The sequence below is a fragment of the Rattus norvegicus genome, chromosome 15 (assembly GCF_036323735.1).
Source record: "Rattus norvegicus strain BN/NHsdMcwi chromosome 15, GRCr8, whole genome shotgun sequence".
In the NCBI taxonomy this organism is placed as follows: Eukaryota; Metazoa; Chordata; class Mammalia; order Rodentia; family Muridae; genus Rattus; species Rattus norvegicus.
Window position 1 is genome coordinate 35,805,923 of NC_086033.1, and position 22,894 is coordinate 35,828,816.

Genomic DNA, 22,894 nt, shown 5'->3' on the forward strand with positions numbered 1-22,894 from the left:
AGAAGGTAGTTCTGGAAGTTGATTCAGTATCTGGGAGTCCGATCCCAAGTATTTTATTTTAGGCATATTTAAAAGCACAGTACAGTTTGGTGAAAAGTTTTCTGGTGACAACTCAATTGCACGTACATAGTAAAGCACAAAATAAACTAAATAAAGATCCTGCAGGACTACATTGAAACTCTTTGTAGGGGCATGTGATACCGTCTATAAAGATGGGTTGTATAGACTGAGAAAAACAAGCTCAGGATAAGGATATGGGGAGGATCTAGTGTGGTCTAAGCCACACAGATAGTGCAAAGGTTACCATGTTATTAACCACGTCTGTTCCAGACTTCTGGCCATATAACAGGTTATGTCTGTTCCTTTGAAGGAACAGCCCTGTATGCTTAACATTCCAAGTTCCTCGGACTTCATCTGTGAGCACAAGGACCACCGAGCTTTCTACAGTGAGTGAGGGGTTTGTTTTGTTTTGCTTTCATGATTTTTGAGACAGGGCCTTGTGTAACCTAGGCTGGCCTAGATCTTGCTCATCTGAAAATGACACATGAGCCTATGGGGAACACTTAACGTCCAAACCACGTAAGAAGTATGAGAGGCGAACGTTGCTTCTGAGCATCCGAGTCTGCTGTTGTGTGGCAGGCAGTATGAGTGGAGAGAGGACGCCCCCTGGTCCTGCTCACACTTGCCAAAGCACCTCCACAGGAGTGCATCCAACGTGTTCAGAGAGCTGCAGAAACAGCTGCAGGTTTTATGAGGCTCAAAAACAGGTCACGTATGAACACAGATTTACCACTGCTGAAGGACCATCGAGGTTCCAAAAGCCATGAAGCACGTTGGCTGCTTCTTAAACTTGTTTAGTTACAGGGCTGAAGATCTAGCTCAGCTGATAGAGTGCTGGCCTTGCATACTTCAGGGTTTGGTTCAAGCTCCTATGCCAAGAGGCAGGGACACCGGTGGGAGCAGGGGTGGGGAGGGGGGGCAGGCACATGGGGGTGGGGAGAGCGGAGGGAGGGACAGGGGCGGGGTAGGGGCGGGGTTGGGGGCCGGGGCAGGGGCAGGCAGGAAGGGCTTCCTGGCTTGGTTCTCTAGACCTCTTTCTTAGAGTAGTTGCACAACTTCTCTTGGATGAAAAAAATGCCAGCTTACAGGACAAATGGGTTTCTGATTTTTCCGCTGTTAGCTGTCTGCAATTCCTAAACTACACATGATTTCTCACTTAATGTCTGCTTCTCACTTAAGGAATTTGTGGCAAATTGGTTCCTATGGAAACAATAACAGAGGGACTATTGTTTAAACAATGTAAGGCATGTGCCAGATAGATCATAAAACGTTAGCACTTTTTAAGGTAACGCTGTCTGAGAATGTTGAGAGCCGGGCCTGGCCTCTGCCTGAGTCAGGACAGGATGGATTTAGCTCTAGTAACAAGCCCATCTACTCCGGCATTGTCTTAATTAGGGTTAGTATTGCTGTGATGAAACGCCATGGCCAAGAGCAAACTGGGGAGGAAAGGGTTTATTTGGCTTGCGTTTCCCATCACTGTGCATTACTGAAGGATGTCAGGACAGGAGGCTCACAAACAGGACAGGAACCTGGAGGCAGGAGCTGATGCAGAGGCCATGGAGGAATGCTGCTTACTGGCTTGCTCCTCATGGCTTGCTCAGCTTGCTTTCTTATAGAAGCCAGGACCACCAGCCCAGGGATGGCGCCACCCACAATGGGCTGGACCCTTCCCCAATAATCACCAGTTAAGAAAATGCCCAGCAGGATTGCCTACAGGCATTTTCTCACTTGAAGCCTCCTCCCCCATGACTTATGTAAGTTGCTGAGTTAAATTATGCACAATGAACCCCCGCCTTGGTTCCTCATCAGTGACCTCCCTGGGCTCATTTCAGTGCTCATGAGTGTTACTCTCTTATGAAAAACTATCAGAGTGTTTGATTCCTGAAACTTTACAGACATAAAACTAGCCAGCACAGGTGCCCACAACTAGGATTTTTTCCCCTCCCCTACAGGTCAGTTGTGGCTCTGCCCAAGGACTAGATAGAGCGGCTTGTGCCTGGAAAAAGAAGTGTGCAGTGGAGAAGCTGGTCAGTGTGGGAGTGGGGTATGTGACATGTGTTGGCCATCTGACGTTCTTTTGGTCGAAGAAAGATATCCTTTCCCAGAGAGGGGGGCGCCTCCCCCTCCTCCTCCTCTTCTTCTTCCTCCTCCTCCTTTTCCTCCTCTTCCTCCTCCTCTTCCTCTTTCCTCTCCTCTTTCTTCTTTTTTCCAATTTTAACATGATTGTAGGTCTCAAAAGTTACCAAACCACCAGAGTGATCTTGTGTACCCTTAACTCATTTCCTGTGAAGGGGTAAAGTACAGAAACTGCCAACATGGCCGCTCCATTAGGGGAAAGATTTTTACTATGGGTAAGAGAGGATATATGAAGGGGGCACCCAGGGGAGTCCAGAGGAAAGGAAAGCAGACTGGGCATGATCAGGGCTGGAGAAACAGAAGACAATGGAGTTAGTAAGAGATAAAACATAGGCAGACAGCACGAGACAAGAGCAGAGAACAAAAGTACCAAGACAGGGAGAGATGGGGTGGACAAACCACGTGGATTATACAGAGGATGAGTAGCAGGGGAGGAGGGGCTCCTTTTGGGGAGGGAAAGCTGGTTTCACAAGGTCCTGAGGAAAGCGTGCTTTTATCTAAGCACCAGAAATCCTTCCATAGTCCAGCTAGAGCTCACTTCTTGATATATGGACGGAAGGCCTGAGACCTAGCACCCAGAAAGAAGTATATTGGCTAACTATAGTGTGATGACACTGTCTCTGTGCTTGGACGCCACAGGCAGATTCACGTGCACCATGTAATGTGATCACAGGATTTGTGAAATTGCTACCACAGGAGGACGGAACATTCCAGTACCAGAGAGAAGGCCCCTCCATGGCCACACTCAGCCTTCTTGCCATGCCCACACTGAACCCAGCATTGCTATGCTGTTCTCCATTTTCAAGTACTGTGGTAGAAAACAAGGAGTGTGGACATTTCTACTTAGCATGACGTCCCTTAAGAGCTCTCCAAATTCTATGTATCCGTGCTTTTGTTTGGAAAAATCTTGCTGGGCTCAAACTTACAATCCTCCTGCCTCAACCTCCCTAGTGCTGAATAGTCTCCTAGAGCATGGAAGGATATAAATACCTGTAACGGCAAGGTTCCAGCACACCCCAGCTCTGTTGCTTGGTTATTGTACTGGCTGGTTTTGTATGCCAACTTGACACAAGCTGGAGCTATCACAGAGAAAAGAAATGCTTCCATGAGACCCAGTTGTAAGGCATTTTCTTAACTAGCGATCAAGGGGGGTTGGATCCAGCCCATTGTGGGTGGTGCCATCCCTGGTCTGGTGGACTTGGGTTCTATAAGAAAGCAAACTGAGCAAGCCAGGGGAAGCAATCTAGTAAGCACCACCCCTCCATGGCCTCTGCATCAGCTCCTGCTTCCTGCCCTGTGTGAGTTCCAGTCCTGACTTCCTTTGGTGATGAACAGCAACATGGCAGTGTAAGCTGAATAAACCCTTTCCTCCCCAACTTGCTTCTTGGTCCTGATGTTTGTGCGGGAGTAGGAACCCTGACTAAGACAGTTATGAAGTTTGGCTTGGCACTGCCAGCCCTTTCCCAGTCTGGAGTGAGGTGCCAGATGCTGGGACATCAGTGCTACATTCAACAGAGCTTTCAGAGCGGGAGGGGAGGCGGGACGCAGGAGGAGTGGGAATGCTGGCCGAGGACCAACCTGCTTCAAGGAGGCAGGTACCTGAGGAGCTTCCAGAACTCAGTCCACTGGGCAGGCAGAAGCCGCCATTGCTTTCACGCGCTGAACAATTAGACAGCTTCCAACATTTTTCTTCACTCAGACCTGAGTTGGTGTAAGAATCTCATAGAATCAGCAATGAGAAGTTTTATTTTATTTTGAAAAATAAGCCATGGGAGTCCCAGTCGTGGCAGAGCGAGGGAGAGGTCACGACGTTCAACAGGAAGAGAACTGGGAAATGGATGTGGGGCCCTCACTGGAACTGCTGTCATGTGACTCTAGGTTTCACAGTCCAGCCCGGAGTCATAGTTCGTATAACAGCGGAACTCATTGGCCAAGTTTCGGGAATGTTCTGGAATAAACTTGCACACCTTCACACCCAGGAGCTGAGCTGCCTGCTCCTCCATGATGGCGCCTGCAAAGAACAGACCAAGTGAGCTGAGAGTCAGACCCTAAGCACGGCTCATCTGAGCTGCGAGAGGGCCCTAGACGAAGACCTGGAATATCTGGGGACGCTCCTACTGCACACAGGACATAGTCTTGATAATCCTCTTTACTTCCTCTAACGTGTTTGCAAAGTGTGTACTTGCCCCACTTTTTTTTTTAAAGATTTATTTATTTATTATATATAAGTATACTGTAGCTGTCTTCAGACACACCATGTGGTTGCTGGGATTTGAACTCAGGACCTCTGAAAGAGCAGTCAGTGCTCTTAACCACTGAGCCATCTCTCCAGCTCCTTTCCCTACTTCTTTCTCTTGTGGACATGTGTGTGTTGTGGGGTGCACAGAAGTTCCATGTGCATGTATGTACCCATAATAATGGTGGCTAGGCAAAAGGAATATCTAACATGGATCCACATGTGCACAGGCCAGACCATGTTAAACACTTCATGTGAGCTACATCACTCAATTCACAATGGCCCTCTGGGGCACAGAGGTCATATAACTTGGTTAAGGTCATGTGGTAAGTGGCAGACTCAGGATTCCGTTCCAAGATCTCTGGGAACTCTTAAACCCAGCACCCGACAGAGGCTCTGAGAGGACGTGAAGGTGGTATCTACCTGTGCACAGCAGAATCTTGCCCTGAGTCAGGAACTGGATGGTTTCGGATGTCTTCCTGAGACACTCCTCAGACAGGTAAGGAGGGTCTGCAACCACAATGTCAAAGCTATGCGGGGCGACTCCCTCAGGCAAGTCCAGTGGATTATTGTAGTCATAGAAGATAAACTCATCCCCATATATGGCGAATCTTCTGTCGTATTCAAAGATGTATACAGAGATGTCTTCCCTACGAAGCTCCCGGAGCTTCTGGTACACACTGGGTGCGCTCACACATGCAATTCTGGAAGCAAGCGCATAGCGTGAGGTCAAGAACGGTGGAAATAATAACTTCTTAAAAGTCTCTGTGCTCAGGAATTGTTTGTTCTCATTCTAGGAAAAAGGTATTTTAATTCGGTTCCACTTAAAGCTTCAGTACCCCACATTAACCATAATTCCACATACAGGGAGCTCACAAGCATTCAGTTGTCCACGAGCTGTACCGCCATATACTGCACCTGCATCCGTGGGAACTCTGACATGTTTTACTGTGTGTATTTGTGACTTTGCATCTGATCCTTTCCCAAAACAACTAAGATGCAATATGTTTTTCCCTAAAGGCAGACCCTATGAGTTTAAGGTTGTCTCTGTTGAAGACATCATACATAAGGGCCCAGTACGTCTCCTGAAGCCTTGCCACCTTAAGCCGAGTGGTTTCCAGCGGGTGAGGCTTTGGCAAGGCTGCCCCGTACACTTTGCAGGCCGTTTGTCTGTCAGTTCACACGATTGCTAGAGCATCAAGTGCAGTGCCCGTTTTTTATATTAGATGAAATTACACCAAAGATCTCAAGCTTTCTTCCAAATGTCCGTGTTTGTAAACAACGTTTATTACAGATGCTCAAATTTCAAGTTTTCTTGGTGAGAGCCACAAATACATTGGACACAAGAATGGAAACACTAGAAACCCATGCTGTATGTAAAAGCCACTAATAACAGAATTCAGTTGAACATTGACAGCTCCCATTTTTGATCTTAGTTCCTTAGGTCCAAAAAAAAAAAAAAAACCCACTGAATATTAAGTGTAGGGTTTATAAACTCACCAGCTCTACCCTAGAGAGGAACTCTAAAGATGTCTTTCTTGCTGATACAGACACCAAAATTCCCTTGAACAAAGTAAGCTCACATTCTCCTGAAGGAAGTAATGGTGTGAGTAAGTGTTAGCAATGTTTAAAGAAAACTTTACAGGCTTCACTTCTGAGGAGCCTAGTGTCTAAAATGTCTGACTCCAGCCAGGCATGGTGGCTCACACCTTTAATCTCAGCACCTGGGAAGCAGAAGCAGGAGAATCTCAGTGAGTTTGAGGTTAGCCTGGTCTACAGAGAAGTTCCAGGACAACCAGGGCTGTTATACAGAGAAACCCTGTCTCCCAAAACCAAACCAAACCAAACCAAAAAAGCCCATGTAACTCACAAGGCTGAGGCTGAAAGAATAAACGTATATTTATGGAAAAAAATATGAAAAGTATCAAGGACACATTATGATCGGAGTTACACGTGGCTGACCCAACACCTGAATGCACCGATTCCTATTTCAGGGTGACCCCAGCCCAATCTAAGGCGTTTTTGTTTGTTTGTTTGAGATGGGATCGCATGTGTTCCAGGTTAGTCTCAAACTCACTACGTAGCTGTAGTGACATTGAACTTCTGATCCCCCTGCCTGCACCTCCTGAGTGCTGGGGTTACAGGGATGACACCGCCCCTGCTTTCATGGGTGCAGAGCTCTAGGTGACTCCTGGGAGAGGACTGGGCCCTAGAGACTACAAGGAAGACAGGCTAGACTTTCTAGCTTTTTCTCTCTATCTCTTTTATAACGTCTAGATGTGTGTTATATGCATGTATTGCCAACTTAAAAAGACTTAAGGGCCAGAGAGAGATGGCCCCACAGGTAAAGTTTTGCTGGGAAATGTGATGACCTTATTTTGCATGCCTGGAACCCATGTAAAGTAGAAGATGGGATGGACACCCAAGGCTGTCCCCTGGCCTCCTTGTGTGTGCACTGCATTTGTCTTAACAGAAACGACAGTGGAGACTTCAAAACTAATACTGACACAAAAACAAATATACACACATCACATATAAACAGCACAGACAGAAACAAGTATGTCTTGAAAAGGAGTTAATTTTAAACTTAGGCTTTTAAAATAAGATATGTTTCTTCCTCCTTTTTCTTTTTAAAGACGTAAAATATTTTTACTTTATGTGTAGGCGTGTTTTCTGTGCACCACATGCACACCTAGTGCCCATGGAGGCCAGAGAAGGCACTGGATCCTCTCCAACTGGAGTTACAGACAGCTATGAGCTGCCGTGTGGGTGCTGGTTTGAACCCAGGCCCTCTGAAAGACCAGCCAGTGCTTTCAAATTAACAGTGAAGCATTTCTCTAGCCCCTCTTGTTTTCTATGTATGTATGTATGTATGTATGTATGTATGTATGCATGCATGCATGCATGCATGCATGTGGGTGTGTATGTGGATTTGTATACACAAATGCATATATCGTCTTCAGAGGCCATTAGAGAATGTCAGGCCTTTGGAACTGGAGTTACAGGTAGCTGTGAGCTACCATATCAGTGCCTAGAACTTGATGCAGCGCCTCTGCAAGAGCAGCTAACACTCCTACCTATCTCTCCAACCTGACACGCTTCTTCCAGAGGCTGTGAGGGCTTCATCTGTGAAGTACTCATGCAGCAGACAGTACCCTCCTGTGGTTATGGGTTGTGCCTGGGAGGATATGAGCACCCTTGTACAATGCCTTTGCACTGGGCAGAAGGAGCCTTGCGGCAGGAGAGAATTCTGCTCCTCGTGAAAACAAGTAGAGGTCTGCAGGTAGTAGAGCCAGAGGACTGCACGCAAATACATGGCCAGTCCCTGTGCGCTGACTTCACCCAGGTGCCGGGCTCCTCTCTGGCCTCAGTGGCAACTTTCCTATGCAGAGAATAAGCCCTATGTGGGAGATCTATATATACCACCGTCCCTCCTCCCAGTGCTCAGGGATCACTGGGCACAGGGAAAGAAGACTGGCAGAGCCACGGATGGTGCAAGCAAAGTGGTTTCTGAACACAGAGGGCAGTTAGGCACACATTCACAGCATTTGAGACAGCATGCCCAAAACCTGTGCAGGGAGCTGGGTGTGGTGGCTGATACCTCTGTGAGTTCAAAGCCAGCCTGGCCTACACATTGAATTTCAGGACAGCCAGGGCTTCACAGTGAGATGCCGACTCAAAACATAACAAACAACAAAGAGGCCTGTGCAGGTTCAGACCAGACGAAACTCCAGCACAGAGCGGGAGGGGGAGCACCACGTCCCAGCTCTAGCTAAGGGGCTGACCGCTGCTGGAAAGGGAGTGCCAGCTTTCTTTAAGGCTACAACCCCTAGTGGTTGAGCACACCCCAGTGAAGGCCATATTTCATACAAACTGTACCTGATGGCTTAAAAAAGAGAAGAAGGCATAAGGTGGGTAGACGGGGATGGGGATGGGGTTATGCCTGGGAGGAGTAGGGTAGTGAATATAATCAAAACGTATTGTACAAAATCCTCAAAGAACTAATGAAAATAAACTAAAACGAACACCCAAACTAAAATCCAAGAAAACGGAGAGTGTAAGAGGCCTGACCACGGCAGTGGTGCCATGAGGCACAGCAGAGGGGCACACAGTAGCGGCCACTACATGCTGCCTACAGGGCACCATGACTCCTACAAACACCAACTCTCCTTTCAGGAAAAAAGGTGTCAGGTTTGGTGGTATACACCCAACATCCAAGCACTTGGGGAGGGAGAGGCAAGAAGATGAAGCTCTCGTTAAATAAGAGAAAAAATTGTGTCCAATTAATATGCAGTGGTGAAACTAATAATTAATGGGAAAATCCAATATATCTAAGAAAACACGGCTGTAGTTTGAACCTCAATTGCCCTATAGAGGTAGGCCCTTGGTCTCGGGCTGTGAGAGAAGCTGGCACTTGCTTCCTTGATGCCTCTGCTATAAGCCCTGCTTCCAAAGGCCAACTCGCCATGACCAAAGCCCCCTGAAGGAGCCCATACCTCAAGCATTTATCAGCGGCTGAAAGCCAGCAAGCTAAGGAAAAACAAGTAAAAACAGAAACGCATAAATTGCTGAGAGCAAAGGGAGCAGAGTGGAGAACTGAAGAGCAGACAAACGGGTGGCAGATGGGTGACAGACAGGTGGCGGTTGGCTCAGTTGGCCTGGCACTGGCAGCCAGGGGAGCTGGGCTGTCCCTGTCCTACGTCGTTGAAGCATCCCCAAGGGGCTCGGGTTATCACAGACCCTGGAAACTCAAGACCTGGGTGAAACGGTGGGGCTAAAAGCAGAAGTTGTCGAGAATCTATTTAAGAAACTGCTTGTTCCCAGGGTTCTCTTTCACATCCCCGTGTCCTGAGGTAACTGGAGAGACCTGGAGGAATGTTCTCTGGCTTGGATGCTGGGTAGGGAAATGCTCAGCAAGACAACAGAGTGGCACCCTGTGGGAATTAGAAGAGGGTGAGATGTAGCCCGTGGAAGAGCAGCTAAGCAAGGCTCTGGGCTCCACCCCAGCTCCAGAGCAGGGAAGGGTCTAGAACACCAGCACCAGATGTCTGTAACCTCTGGCAGGAATTAGGGGAATCCTGCCTGGCCCTCCAGCTACACTCTCTGGGAAATAGCTCACCCTGATCTCCTCACTACAGATACCACAGCAGGAAAAGGGACTGGTAGGGCGGCTACCTGGTAGACCCTGAAATAACTGCCCAGTGCAGGCCAAACAGAATGAACACATGAGGTCCACCCTTAGGCTTAACAAGGGGCCTACCCACCCTTAGGTGAAGGAAGAGGCAGGGCTCAACAAAGGTACCAGGAGAATACCTAACGTCCAATAGATACCAATAATCAATAAACGGGAAACGTTACTTCACCATCGACTGAAAGGGTGTGCAGGAAGGAGGCACTGCTCAGGAGCTGAACGTTTAGCATCCAGTCAGGGTGTTCTCTTGAGGGAGAAGTGGACACTTTAGTACAGGGATATAGCCGGAGGAAGCAGTCACAGAGGACAGTGGGGAGGATGACAGGATCATGTCCCATCCTCAAGTAACAGAAGTTCCAGGACAAGGAATAGAAAGCAAACACACATGCACGTGCAGAAGCAAGCAAGCAAGCACGCATGCACACGCGCGCGCGCACACACACACACACACACACACACACACACACACACCAGCAGCAGTGATGGGGGAAATCAAAGAAATAATTTAAGACATCCTCAAATCAAACAAGAATGAAAGGGCTACTTTGGGGCTCCCTAGGGTCAGTGCCACAGAGGAAAGTTACAAATCAAGACATTGAAAACCAGGAATTAAGAGAAAGCTCTACACGTGCCGTGGATAGGGATGGAGGAAGCACATTTTCTTTACTCAAAATGGTGCTGGATTTCCTTCCTTTTTGAATGTTGGGTTTTGTTTTTGGTTGTTTGTTGTTTCCAGACAGGGTTTCTCTGTGTGCCCCTGGCTGTCTTGGAACTCTCTCTGTAGACCTGGCCAGCCTTGAGATCTGCCTGCCTCTGCCTTCCCAGTGCCCGGCTTGACTGTTGGGTTTCTTAACAGTGACAACATTTTCAAAAACCAGAATTAGACACTCATCAAAACCAGTATAGTTCAGAGAAAGAAGAAATCAAAACCATTTTCTGACAAGTTCACCCCTGTACACCTCTTTTGTGGAAGCCATGGGTGTGACCCACTTAGATGAGGCTATAAACCAGGGACTGGGGCATAGGAAATGTGTAACCTAGAGTGTAAGTGTCTGAAGACCCCAGCATGCTGGCCAGAGTCCTCAGGAAACAGAGAGAGAGGGGCGGCCCTAGAAATATATTTTTCTCCTTAAGAAGTTGAGGATGTAGCCTGCTCTAGCGTCTATAAAGGGTAACCTGAGCTACACAAGTCAGAAAGAAGGGTGTGTGTGTGTGTGTGTGTGTGTGTGTGTGTGTGTGTGTGTGTAAGACAGGCTACAGTGAATAGATTTCCTAGTGTACTCTATACTTAGCAGGGAACATCTGGTTTTTTTGTTTTCTGAGACAGGGTTTCCCTGTGTATCTATCCTTGGCTGTTTTGGAACTCACTCTGTAGAACAGCCTAGCCTCAGACTCACAGAGATCCGCCTGCCTCTGCCTCACCACTGCCTCGCTATGGAGTAGTTCTTAGTGAGCCATGAGCGGTAACCATGTGACATTTACATACTGTAATTCAGACTTTGAAGAAACTATCTCCTTTAGGAAGAACATTCAAAATATCCATTTATACGCCCGTGCCTCTAAGTGACACGATTGTGTCTCCATGCGTCCCTCAAAAAGAGAAAAAGAAACACAACTTAAATCTCACCTGCCGCCTTCTCCCACAGCATTGATGGCTTCCTGTGCAAGTCTCAAAGCAGTGTCCTGACTGTACCAGAACTGGCTCAGCTGCTGTAACGGGCAGATGACACCATCTCAGAATTCACAGACTTCTCTCAACCCACCCTCAGCTGCTGTACAGACATTTGGCTTGCCATCAGTTCACGTTTCTCCTATGTTAAGATCGCACAGTTCCCAGTACATCAACAGAGTCCTCACCCTGAAAGCAAGGTCTGCTGATATCACAGAGCTAACACCACCAGTCCATGCTCCCTGATGGCAGAAGGAACCCCGCCTGAACCAGATTCGGCTTCTAGAGTGGAGCAGATCCAGGCAGAGGCAGAGCAGGCTGAAGACCACTGCGGCTGGTCAGTGCTTTCCACGGCTTCCCCTATTCTTCACCTCCCCCACGTTACTTATGGTTGGGTTGTGACTGCTTTAGTTTTGCTGGCTTCTTTTGATTTATTTATTTAATTTATATGAGTACACTGTAGCTGTCTTCAGACACACCAGAAGAGGGCATGGGATCCCATAACAGATGGTTATGAGCCACCATGTGGTTGCTGGGAATTGGACTCAGGACCTCTGGAAGAGCAGTCAGTGCTCTTAACCACTGAGCCATCTCTCCAGCCCCTGGTTTTGATGTTTTGTTTCATCCTGACTGGTGACTTTCCTTAAACTTCAGGCAGTCCTTACTTATGTATTCATTTTATAAGTGAAGGGTGGTGCTAATGTGAAGAGAAGCAGTCTGGTTTTCCTCTGTGCTCAGCCCATCTTTCCACCTCTTCCCCCAGCAAGACCTAGCTGTCATGCAGTCTTTGATTTAAAAATCTGTCCAGGGTCTGAGGACGTGGGTCACAGTGTTTGCCTGGCATACATGGGGCTCTACGCTCTAGACAATTACTTTTAAAGTAATGAAAATCTGTCAAGGATACAACAAGCCAAGAGCTTGTCATGTGAAGAACAGGTTACAAAGGTGCAGTGTGCACACACTCAGTGGGATGGGCTAAAGGTGCAGTGCACACACTCAATGGGATGGGCTAAAGGTGCAGTGCACACACAGTGGGATGGGCTAAAGGTGCAGTGCACACACTCAATGGGATGGGCTAAAGGTGCAGTGCACACACAGTGGGATGGGCTAAAGGTGCAGTGCGCACTCAGTGGGCTGTGGTCCATCCAGAGTAGCCCAGGTACTGACATGCTACATTGTAGACAAGCCTTGGAAACGCTGAGAAAAAAATCAGATGCAAAATCCTACACATCCGTGTCATGTGATTCCATTGCTGTGAGATGCTCAGAAGAGGCAATAGAACAAGAACATAAAGTCTGTTAGGTTGCCAAGCAATGGAGGACAGCAGAATGAGGCCCCTGATAGCTAAGCGGGGAGAGTAGGTTGCCTCCTGAGGCAATGAAATATTCTGATGGGCTGGAGAGGGCTCAGCGGTTAAGACCCTCTGTTGCCCTTACAGATACCCTGGGCTCCTTTCCAGCACCCACACGGCGGCTCTCTACCATCTTCGACTTCAGTTCCAGGCCATCCCATGCCCTCTCCTGACCTTCTTGGGCACCAGACGTGCACATGGCACGCATATATACATGCATGCAGGCAAACACTCACAGTTCCTCAGCTGATGAGTACATGTAGAGGTTAACCCACAGTCTCGCATACAGACATGCCTTGTCCCTTAATAAGCTAATTTTATGTCACCAACTTTACCATCATTTGTTTCCTTACCCTAGATCATAAATACTGTACCTTCTTAATGTTTTCTATAATTTTTACGTTTAACACTTCAATCCATGTAGACTCTAGTTCTGGGCGCAGAGAGCGAGGACTGAAGTGTGTTAAGGGCAATGCAGCACCGATACCTGCTGCCACTCTGGATGGATTTTTTTCCTGGCAAATATCTTTATCCCCTGAGCTGGGCCTCTACCCCAGCGTCTGCACTGAGGCCCTTACATTTGTCCTCACAGTGCCTATCACAGCAGCCATCGCTCCTGCCTTAGAATACTCTGCTTTGTTTACCTTGTCCTGTCCTTGTTTATTAACTCCTGTTATTTTTGGAGGTTTATTTGTATGTGTGTGTGCGCTCTTGGAGGCCAGAAGAGGGTGTTTATGTGTGCCAGAGTTGTGAGCAGTTGTGAGCCGCCTCGTGTCTCTCTAGCCCAGTGTTTTGGTGTCATTAGCATTAAATCGCTATTTGGAAATGGGGCTTACAGCTCAGGCTGGGCTGAAACTTACCATGTTGCCCAGACTGATGTCAAGCTCACAGCCATTCTTCTGCCTCAGCCCCTCGGAAAGCTGACGGACGTCACAGGTGTGAGCTATCAGGCCTGGCTAAATGTTTTTCTTCTTCCTTTGGACTCCTGAAATTAAATTCGGTGCCTTGTATGTGGTAGGTTTATCTGGAAGGGTTTACTAATCAGTGCTTGTATTACTCAAAACAAGGCAGCCTTCAAAATTACGACAACTAAATTTGCTATTCAAAGTAACAAATAGTATGAAAGTACGCAGAGTTCTTTAAATCAGTAATGTTTTCTGACTAAGGAAACCAGGATTCTTATGTATTTCACATTTAGCTTGCACGGCATTGGCTGAATATTTACTTGTAAACACAAGCTTCACAATGTTTCCGAAGGCAGGGCGTGCATGTGCCCTTTCATGAATGCATGAATTCATGTCTGTATCTACTTAGATTCTCCGTGGATGGCTGGGGGAACGCTCCTGGGCAGGAGACATTACGGAGCCTCATTTCACTGCATCACAGAGGTGGGGACAGCTGACTCACAAGAGCTGTCTGCAGGGAGGCTGCACTGCTGTCCAGGTTTCAGAAGGCACCTCCCTAGAGCTCACAGCCACCTTCCTGGGTTCACATCTTCCTTGCTAGGGAAGAGCTCACGCCTTCTTTCCTTTCTTTACTTGCTAAAGCTAAGCTTTCTGTTGGGAGGAGGTGCTGCAAGTCTAAAATATATTTCTCTGTTCTCACACCAGACTGGCAACTTAGCTGAATACAATTTTTATCAGACTGTTCGCAGCATTTTAGATTTATAATTTCCTTCCTTCCTTCCTTCCTTCCTTCCTTCCTTCCTTCCTTTCTCCCTCCCTCCCTCCCTTCCTTCCTTCCTTTACCTATTTTTTATCTTTTATTTTGGGACAGAGCCCTAGCTGGCCCGGAACTCAGAGATCCACCTGCTTCGGCCTCCCCAGTGCTGGGATTAAGGCAGCCACCATCACAGCCAGCAATTCCAGTTTCTTTTCCAGGTTGGGTGGTAGTGATGAGACTGGCTGGCCTCCGTCTTGCTGTGCTGCTGAGGATACCCGTGCACTACTGACCCCTCTGCCTCCCCCTCCTGTGTGCTAGGTAACAGACAGGTCCCATTGTAGCCTGCTAGAGTCCTAGTTTCTACTCAGGTTACTGAGAAGGGCAATGTGGCTCTGATCCCAAGGCTCTCAGAAGACCTGCTCTTCCTCAGGAAGGTATAAGGATCTTTTGTACGTGGCACGTGTCTGTGTGACATTGGGATCTCCTTCTGTCACCTCTCGCCTTACTATTATTTCTCTGACGAAGCTCTCACTAACCCTAGAGCTCATCCATGCGGTTGGATTAGCCGGCTGTAGGCTAGGATCCTCCCTCCTCCTGGATTTTCCTTACTAGCATACCCAGAATTCTCTTGTGTCTCTGTGTGCCTGGATGGATGTGTGTGCATTGCTAGGTTTGGGACACAGGAATACATGTATGGAATATGTGCTAAGCAGTGGTCTACCAATGAGCTACATTCCCAGTCGTTGGTTATTAGTTTTTTAAGATGGGGGTGGGGGTCTTGTGGTATAATTCAAGCCAAGCTTGCTGGGGAACAGTGGATAAGGCTGTGCCACAGCCTTGATCTAATGATCCTCCTGCCTCAGCCTCCTGAGTGCTGGAATTAAAAATAAAAATCATCAAGGGAAGAATAAGTCAGGGGCCATGTCTGGGGAATCGTACAGCTCTGACTGACTAGCAATCAGATTGCTTCTTTATACAGGTTTCGCAGAACAAAGACAGACTAATGCTTACCCAAGTAGTGTAAATTATATGTTTGTCTTTGGATATGTGTTTGATTTTTCATACATGTCCAGGTGGACCTGAGGCTGTTGGATCCTCCTGTCTCTGTCTCCTGGGATTGCAGGCATGCACCATTGGCTGCACCGTGCCTACTTTTTATAAGGCTACAAAATACAAAATGTATAAAACTAGAAATTAACCTATTCTTAAAAATTCTCTCACCAACTTTCCATCATATGCTCAGGTTCAGCTACCCCTTTTACTGAAATGATGCATCTTTTTCCACACAAAACCAGCTGGGTTCCATGAAAAGCAATAGGGTGTGCCTTGTGGACAGGACAGTACCGTCCCCACTACCTGCAAAACCCCTTCTCTGATCACCAGTCAGCTGGTCAGAGCCAGGAAAATCTGTGCATCCTGTCCTAGGCTGTCCATCTCCTGTCTGCCTTCTGTCCTTGCTCCCTGGAGCTCTGAGCTCCTGAGTGACAGCAGGTAGAGCGTTAGGCAACGGTGAGCGCCACACTGCTACTTCCCAACATGGATGCACTCACTTACCCAGTTCTCCTCTATCACCCCAACGTTGTATTTATCATCCCCTCCTGGGTTGATGGTTTGCTTCTGCTCAGCATAAAACTCCTGCAGAGCTGCTAAGGTGTGGGAAGAAAGCTGGGGTATGTCATCGTCTTCTGAATCGCTCATTTCACAAGGTGTCTGCGACCTGCAGTGCAAGAATATATGTGTATAGACTTGCTTCCTATGCCCGCCAAATAACAATGAGAATTTTTTTCCCTCTGAGACGGGGTTTCTCCAGGTAGCCCCGGGTGTTCTGGAACTTGCTCTGCTGACCAGGCCTCAAACTCACAGAGGTCCACCTGTCTGGGATTAAAAGCATTGCCCACCATTGCCTAATGAGAAGTGAATTTTAAACAGAAAGCATCGGTATTCAAAACCTTCTGGGGATGGAGGAATGGCTTAGCAGTGAAATCACTAGCTGTGCACCCCTGGTAACCTGAGGTCAGTCTCTGGAGTCCTTGTGAAAAAGCCGGATGAAGGCTGGAGAGATGGTCCCCACAGTCAAGAGCTCTCACTGACTGCCCTTAGCACCCACGGGGCAGTCCACAACCTTCTGGAACTCCAGTCCCAGAGGATCTGATGCCCGCTTCTGGCCTTTACTGGCACCGGGCGTGCATGTGGTGCACGGACATCTATAAAGGCAAATGCTCGCACACATAAAATGCAAATAAACCCAACCAACCAACCAAATGCGGTGGCTTGCATGACATCCCAGCCGTAGGACTGGTAAAAGATTGGAGGTAGCGATAGGAGGCGGACGTAGCAGAAACCCTGAAAGAAGGACGATTGCCAGGCACGGGGCACGCCCCTCTAATCCCAGCACTTGGGAGGCAGAGGCAGGTGGGTCTCTGAGTTTGGCCGAGTCTACATAGCTGGTTCTACGCCAGCCAGGGTTAGATGGAGACACGGTCTCAAAAAGCAAACAAACGAACAGACAGGACTGGGGAGGAACTCACTTCTGGAGAGTGGCTCTCACCTTCGCACATGCGTGGTGCCACGCCTATGTCCGTGTGAACACAGGATGAGCTCTAATAAAAGCTCTCTCATATTCTTCTCTCTCTTTCCTTCCTAGAGGGCTTTCAGGTGTTTTTCCTATTTATTTCTGCCTTGGTGCGCTTTCTCCATGTTTTACGGAGGTTCTTGGATCTGCAGAGTGTACAGTTTTGCATCAGATTTGATAAAAGGCCTTGGCTCTGCGTGTTCTGGGAATCAAACTCTGGGCAGCAGGCCTGTCCACGAGGAGCGTTACCCACTGAAGCATCTCAGCAGACCCTAGATTCATCTTGATACAGTTTTCACCTCTACAAACCGGAAGTCTGTTTCATGCCCATGCTTAATGGGTTTACTCTTTTCTTTACCTGCTTTCCCTTTTTATTTAGGTGTTTTGCCTTCACCTATGTCCATGCACCACATGCATGTCTGGTACCCAAAACCTTGAAAAACTTGTGTATACATAGCCTAGATGTTCCTTAACTTCTTAAACTGAGGGTTATGACCTCATACATGAGGTTCCATAGCTAAATGTGCACTAGGGGGCGGGGAGTGCTGGTATGAGGGAAAGGTTACTAGATGTGTAACGACCCTGGAAACTCAGCACCTAGTGAGTCTCAGGCTTTTTTACGTAGCACCGTGTTGCCCGTCACTACAGCCGTGGCTATGCGCACACAACACCAGGCATGGCATCAAGCCACACAGCACGTTCTGAACTGTGTTGACTGCACTGTACTCCGTTCTCCACTCTTACAGAAACAGCGAACCACAGAAAACAGCTGCTATTTTCCTACTGGCATTCCTGAGCACTTAGGTATCAAATGAGTGTTTTTAGATTGTACTGTTAGAACATTTGATTTTAAAAACTGTTGTTTGCGAGGCTGGAGAAATGGTTCAGCAGTTAAGAGCACATACTGTTCTTACAAAGGACCTGACTTTGGGTCCTAGCACCCACACTGGGAGGCTGATAATTGTCTAAAACTCCAGCTCCAAGGGATCCAGCGCCTTCTTCTGGCTTCCCAGGGCACTGCACACACCCACAAAAGCACACATAATTTTTTTAAAGATTTATTTATTATATATTACACTACACTATTATATTACAGTACACTGTCTTCAGACACACCAGAAGAGGGCATCAGATCATATTATAGATGGTTGTGAACTACCATGTGGCTGCTGGGATTTGAACTCAGGACCCCTGGAAGAGCAGTCAGTGCTCTTAGCCACTGAGCCATCTCTCCAGCTCAGGACACGTACTTTTTAAAAGTTGAAAATAAAATCTAAAAAATATGCTGTTGTAACTGGTCGCTTGAGTTTCATAAAAAGTCATTTAATGAATTTTGCCTTGGAATTGACATTCCTGAAGTGGCGCCAATGAGACACCTACCACTCACAGTACATACTTATTTTAAAATAAATTTATGGGGGGGTGGGGGGAGATAACTTAGTGGCTAAGAGCACTGGCTGCTCTTGCAGAGGACCCAGGCTTGTTTCCCAGCACCCACATGGTGGGTTACAGATGGTTATCTGTAACTCTAGCTTCAGGGGATCCAATGCCTTCTTCTGGGCTTAGCAGGCCCTTGGATGCACACGGCACACATATGTACATACATGTAAGCAAAACGCCTTAACACATCCAATAAAAAATAAAGAAAAATGTGGGGTTACTATCAGTAAATGTTTGATTATTTTATATGCCTATGTATAAATGGTGACCAAAAATGTCTTAGGTGAGGATCAGGAGTGTAAAAAGATTTTTATATATTGCTGTATTTTTTTATTCCCATTTATTTCCAGAAAAGGAGCTAAAATGTTAATTTTCATTTTGCATTCATAGCACTGTTGCCTATCATAGTTCGTTCTAAAAATCTATTTGTCCTATATATGTTATTTATATAGAAATATAAATAACATGTGAAGATAAAAAAGCACATAAAAGCCATAGATGGACTGGAGAGATGGCTCAGTGGTTAAGAGCACCAACTGCTCTTCCAGAGGTCGTGAGTTCAATTCCCAGCAACCACATGGTGGCTCACAACCATCTGTAATGGGATCTGATGCCCTCTTCGGGTATGGATAGAGACAGCTACAATGTACTTACATATAAATAAATAAACCTTTAAAAAAAAAAGCCATGGATTATCTGGTGGTTGTCTGTGTGTGTGAGAACTATGCTTGGTGAAGTCTAGTTACTAAGGTAGTGGTAGAAGACAGAAGTTCCTGTCATTGCTAACCATTGGGGGGTGGGGGCGGTCGGAGGAGTGAGAAATGTAGAAGACAGGGTCTCACTATGTAGCCCAGGCTCTCCTGGAACCATGTAGCTTAGGCTAGCCTCACACTCATGATCCTGTTGTCTCAGCTTCCTGAGATTAGTATGTGGTACTCTGTGTGGCTGTTTTTTTTTTTTTTTTTTTTTTTTTTTTTAAATCAAAGTAGGTTTGTGAAATTGTATTAAGCAGGTCTGAAAAGGACTGTCTTATATTTAACTGACCTGGAGTGTTTACCTGCTCATATTCTAGATCAGTGGTTCTTATGGGAGAGCCAGGAGTCACCATCTTCTAGGAGAAACACTTGCAAACATCTGGAAACATTTTCGGTTGTCATTCCCAAGGGCATTGCTGCCAACCATTGCATGAAGGTCAGCTACGGTGCCCAACTTCCTATAGTTTATCGGACAGCCCTCTACCCCAAAGATGTATCAAGGCTGAAATGTCCTTAGTGCAGAGGTCCCAGAGACAGAGAAATGCCAAGGTGGGGATGGCTCTACTACAGACGTGTGGCTCAGCATTGTGGGCAACAGGGAAGAACCTGGTCAGAAGTAAAGACACGGCAGTTTGCCTTGATGGGAAAGGACAGAAACAGGGTTACAGCAAGACGTACTACAGTGGGCAAAGTCTTCGTTTGTATAAAAAAAGTTCTATTTCCACACACGAAACCCACCAAAGCAGCAACAAACTAACAATGCTGTGTTTCCACAGAGTATCAAAGTACCTTCTCCAAGACATTTAGGTGAAGACAGTGTAACCCAGCAGAAAGAGAATGAACCGATGACTCATGCCAGAATCATTAGTAAACTGCAGGAAGGGTAGCTGTACTAGTAGGCGAATGGAAGCCTGTCAGGTATGCTCAGCCTGCAGCTCACAGACATACGCACCCAGGGTAACTAGAAATGAGATTGTCTTCAACTTGGTTGTTCCTGAGCATGAACTCTGTAGACGACATTTTGCAGTGTCAAAAGGCTGGACACGCCTGGTAGATATTCTCTAAGTAGTCTTATTGATTGGTTCAAGACAGGGTTTGTGTAGCCTTGGCTGTCCTAGAACCTGCTCTGTAGACCAGTCTGGCCTTAAACTCAGAGATCTGCCTGCCTATTGTGTGTTGGATTAAAGGCGTGCAGTGCCTAACACCCAGCTATAAAAATCTTTCTTGTGCTTTAATTTTTATACAAGTCTCTCTACCTGAGACAAGTCCTTCATTTTCTAAACACTGCTTATTTGGTTAATATTATTTATTATTTAAAGAAAGATTTTGGGTGTGGTGACACGGGACAAATGCAAGCACTAAGGATCAATGAGTTTGAGTTCGAGGCCAGCCTGGCTACAGTGAGACCATCTCAAAATAATAAATCCCACCGTGACTCACTCATGAGATAAAACTTCCACAGAGAAAGCAGGCCATAAACACACAGTATGGAAAATTTGGATGTACAGCCTAGCCAGCCAAACCCCAGGCCAAGGCTCGTGGCTTCCTCATGTCCGCGTATATATTCTCCCCGACCCCCGCAGTCTTCCCACATCAGGTTAAAGCATCATTCATTCCAACCGGATCACTAAGGACCTGTTTCCGGTTCAAGGTGTCCAAGTCCCCGGACCCCGCACAGACAAGCCCCTACTGGGAAAGTCTTAAAGGGTCAGTGTGGACCCGGCTCGGCCGCGGCAGTCTCCACCGACCCCACGTCGCAGTTCAGAACCCACCCGAAATTGCCCTAGGCCTTATGCCGCCCCTCTCCGCGCCCGCCACTCACCACTGACACATGCGCAGTCGGCACAATACGAGGAAAAAGAAAAAAAAAGGTGCGAGGGGCGGAGACCTCCGCGTAGGCGCTGAAGCCGACCGGAAGGAGGGGGCCAATGAGCATCTAGTCCCGCCCAGTCATCTTCCGGCTCCCACATTCGAGGTTTTAATTAGGTTGGGGTAGTCAGGCTGTTTGGTATCTAGGAGTCAATCTTACAATTGAATCACGGACTAAAACAATAAAGGATTCATAAAATTAAGGGGATTCAGAAAAACCTTTCAAACCCATTAGTCATTCAGAGCTTTCAGTGTTGAAGTCACAGATAGTATATGAACACATTTTACCAACCTATCGTGGTAGCTGGCATACAATAGAACTTTCGTTCAGCAGTTATCAAATCACATATGATTTTCCCTTTTTCCCCAAGGGTAGGCAAACTACATTATGTTCCTGCCGTTCTCTTTTCTCTTGATCAAATTATCTGACTAAGCAGCTTTAAATCACTGCTCAGCAGCTGATGCCGTTCAATTAAGCAACTTGCTAATGTTGGTTTAGACTTCATTTTGATTTCAGTTTCTCTGAACGAATGACTACTCTACTAAACCAAGTAGTTAAAATCAAGTGCAACTTATCAAAATGGCAAGAAAAAAAAAACAAATCAAAATGAGGAAACCACCCACTTTTATGACTTAAAGTGTTAAAGCAAACTATTTCGCACCTAATTTTTTAAAGTTTCAATTCCTTTTAAGTATGCATGCCTCAATGATTATCTTCATGTAGTCAATTAAATGCTATTTTTAAATATTAAAGTGTCAGAAGACACCAGAAAGCTCAACCCTTTTGTTTTGTTTTTTTCAAGATAGTGTTTCTTGATGTAGTTCTGGCTGGCTGGTACTCATTTTGTAGATCAGGCTGGCCTCAAGCTCACAAAGATCCACACGCAACCGCCTTGAAGATTTGGCATTAAAGGGGAATGCCGCCGCCGCCGCCGCCGCCGCCACCACCTATCTAAAACTGTTAGTTGGTGGCCACTTCATGCAATACATAAAAGTTAATAATTTCTCCACGAAACATATGCATTGTAATTAAATGCTTCTCACAAATCATAAAACTAGTATCAAAGACAAACTAGTCCTTATGGAAGCAAAAAACAAATTTTCAGTCAAACTGGATATAAAAGATGCGTTCAAGTCAATTTTAATTAAGGAAATCATTCCTTTTATATTTAGTAATGGTGCAGAGAGCCTATCATGAAAGATCTGTTAAGATAAGAAATATGTGGTCTTGAGGCCCCAGTGGTCAGAGGAGGCAGGTAATTCTCTGTTAAGTTTAAGGTTTGGACTGCACAACAAGTTCACGGAGAACAGGGCTACATATTAAGACCCTGTCTCATAAAAACAATAAACAAACAAACAGTCTTTCTTTTTCTTATTTATTTTTTGCCTTGGGACCAAGCTGAGTCTCCAGCTTTAACCTTTGAAGCAGAAAGGCAATCCCGCAATTCTTGGTCCTTTTAAAAAAATACATTTTTAAAAATAATATGACACATATTACTGAAACATAAACCCAGACTCCACCATTTGAAAGCTTTACCACAAAATTATTCAAATCACCCTAAGTACAAAGCAAAGGGAGCTCTCCAGAATCCCAGTCCCACAAGATACTAGACTGTATTGATCACACAAGTTAAAAATAATTGAAATGATTAATCAAATCAAAATAAGATTTGATAATGAACTAAGTTGTTGGCAGGAAAGTCAAGTTTGGGAATCAGATTTTTTTCTCTCAGAAACAACAGCATCAGGTCCATAGAAAGGCCTTGTTTTCAATGAGACCCTTCGACATCCAATGTAGCCAGTGTGACAGCATTCTGAGGTGAGGCATTTAAGGTGATGAAGCCTAAAGGCTCATCCTTCACTGATGACATTAGGCCCCTTCTAAAGGGACTGGACAGAAGGTGTTGTTCGAAGTCTTTCCCTCCCTCCCTCCCTCAGTTCAGGTGAAAAATC

At 46.4% G+C, this 22,894-nt stretch overlaps 1 protein-coding gene across 3 annotated transcripts; it reads right to left on the reverse strand.

The window, feature by feature from the left end:
• Nucleotides 1-3,919: 3,919 nt before the first annotated feature.
• Nucleotides 3,920-20,999, reverse strand: Eef1akmt1 (EEF1A lysine methyltransferase 1). 3 transcript variants are annotated; one of them, NM_001134990.2, is given in 6 exon segments: nucleotides 3,920-4,207; nucleotides 4,856-5,136; nucleotides 11,251-11,333; nucleotides 15,860-16,022; nucleotides 16,854-17,023; nucleotides 20,895-20,999. In NM_001134990.2, coding segments are annotated over 4 exon segments (645 nt in total). In that variant the 5' UTR covers nucleotides 16,004-16,022; nucleotides 16,854-17,023; nucleotides 20,895-20,999; the 3' UTR covers nucleotides 3,920-4,070.
• Nucleotides 21,000-22,894: the final 1,895 nt, after the last annotated feature.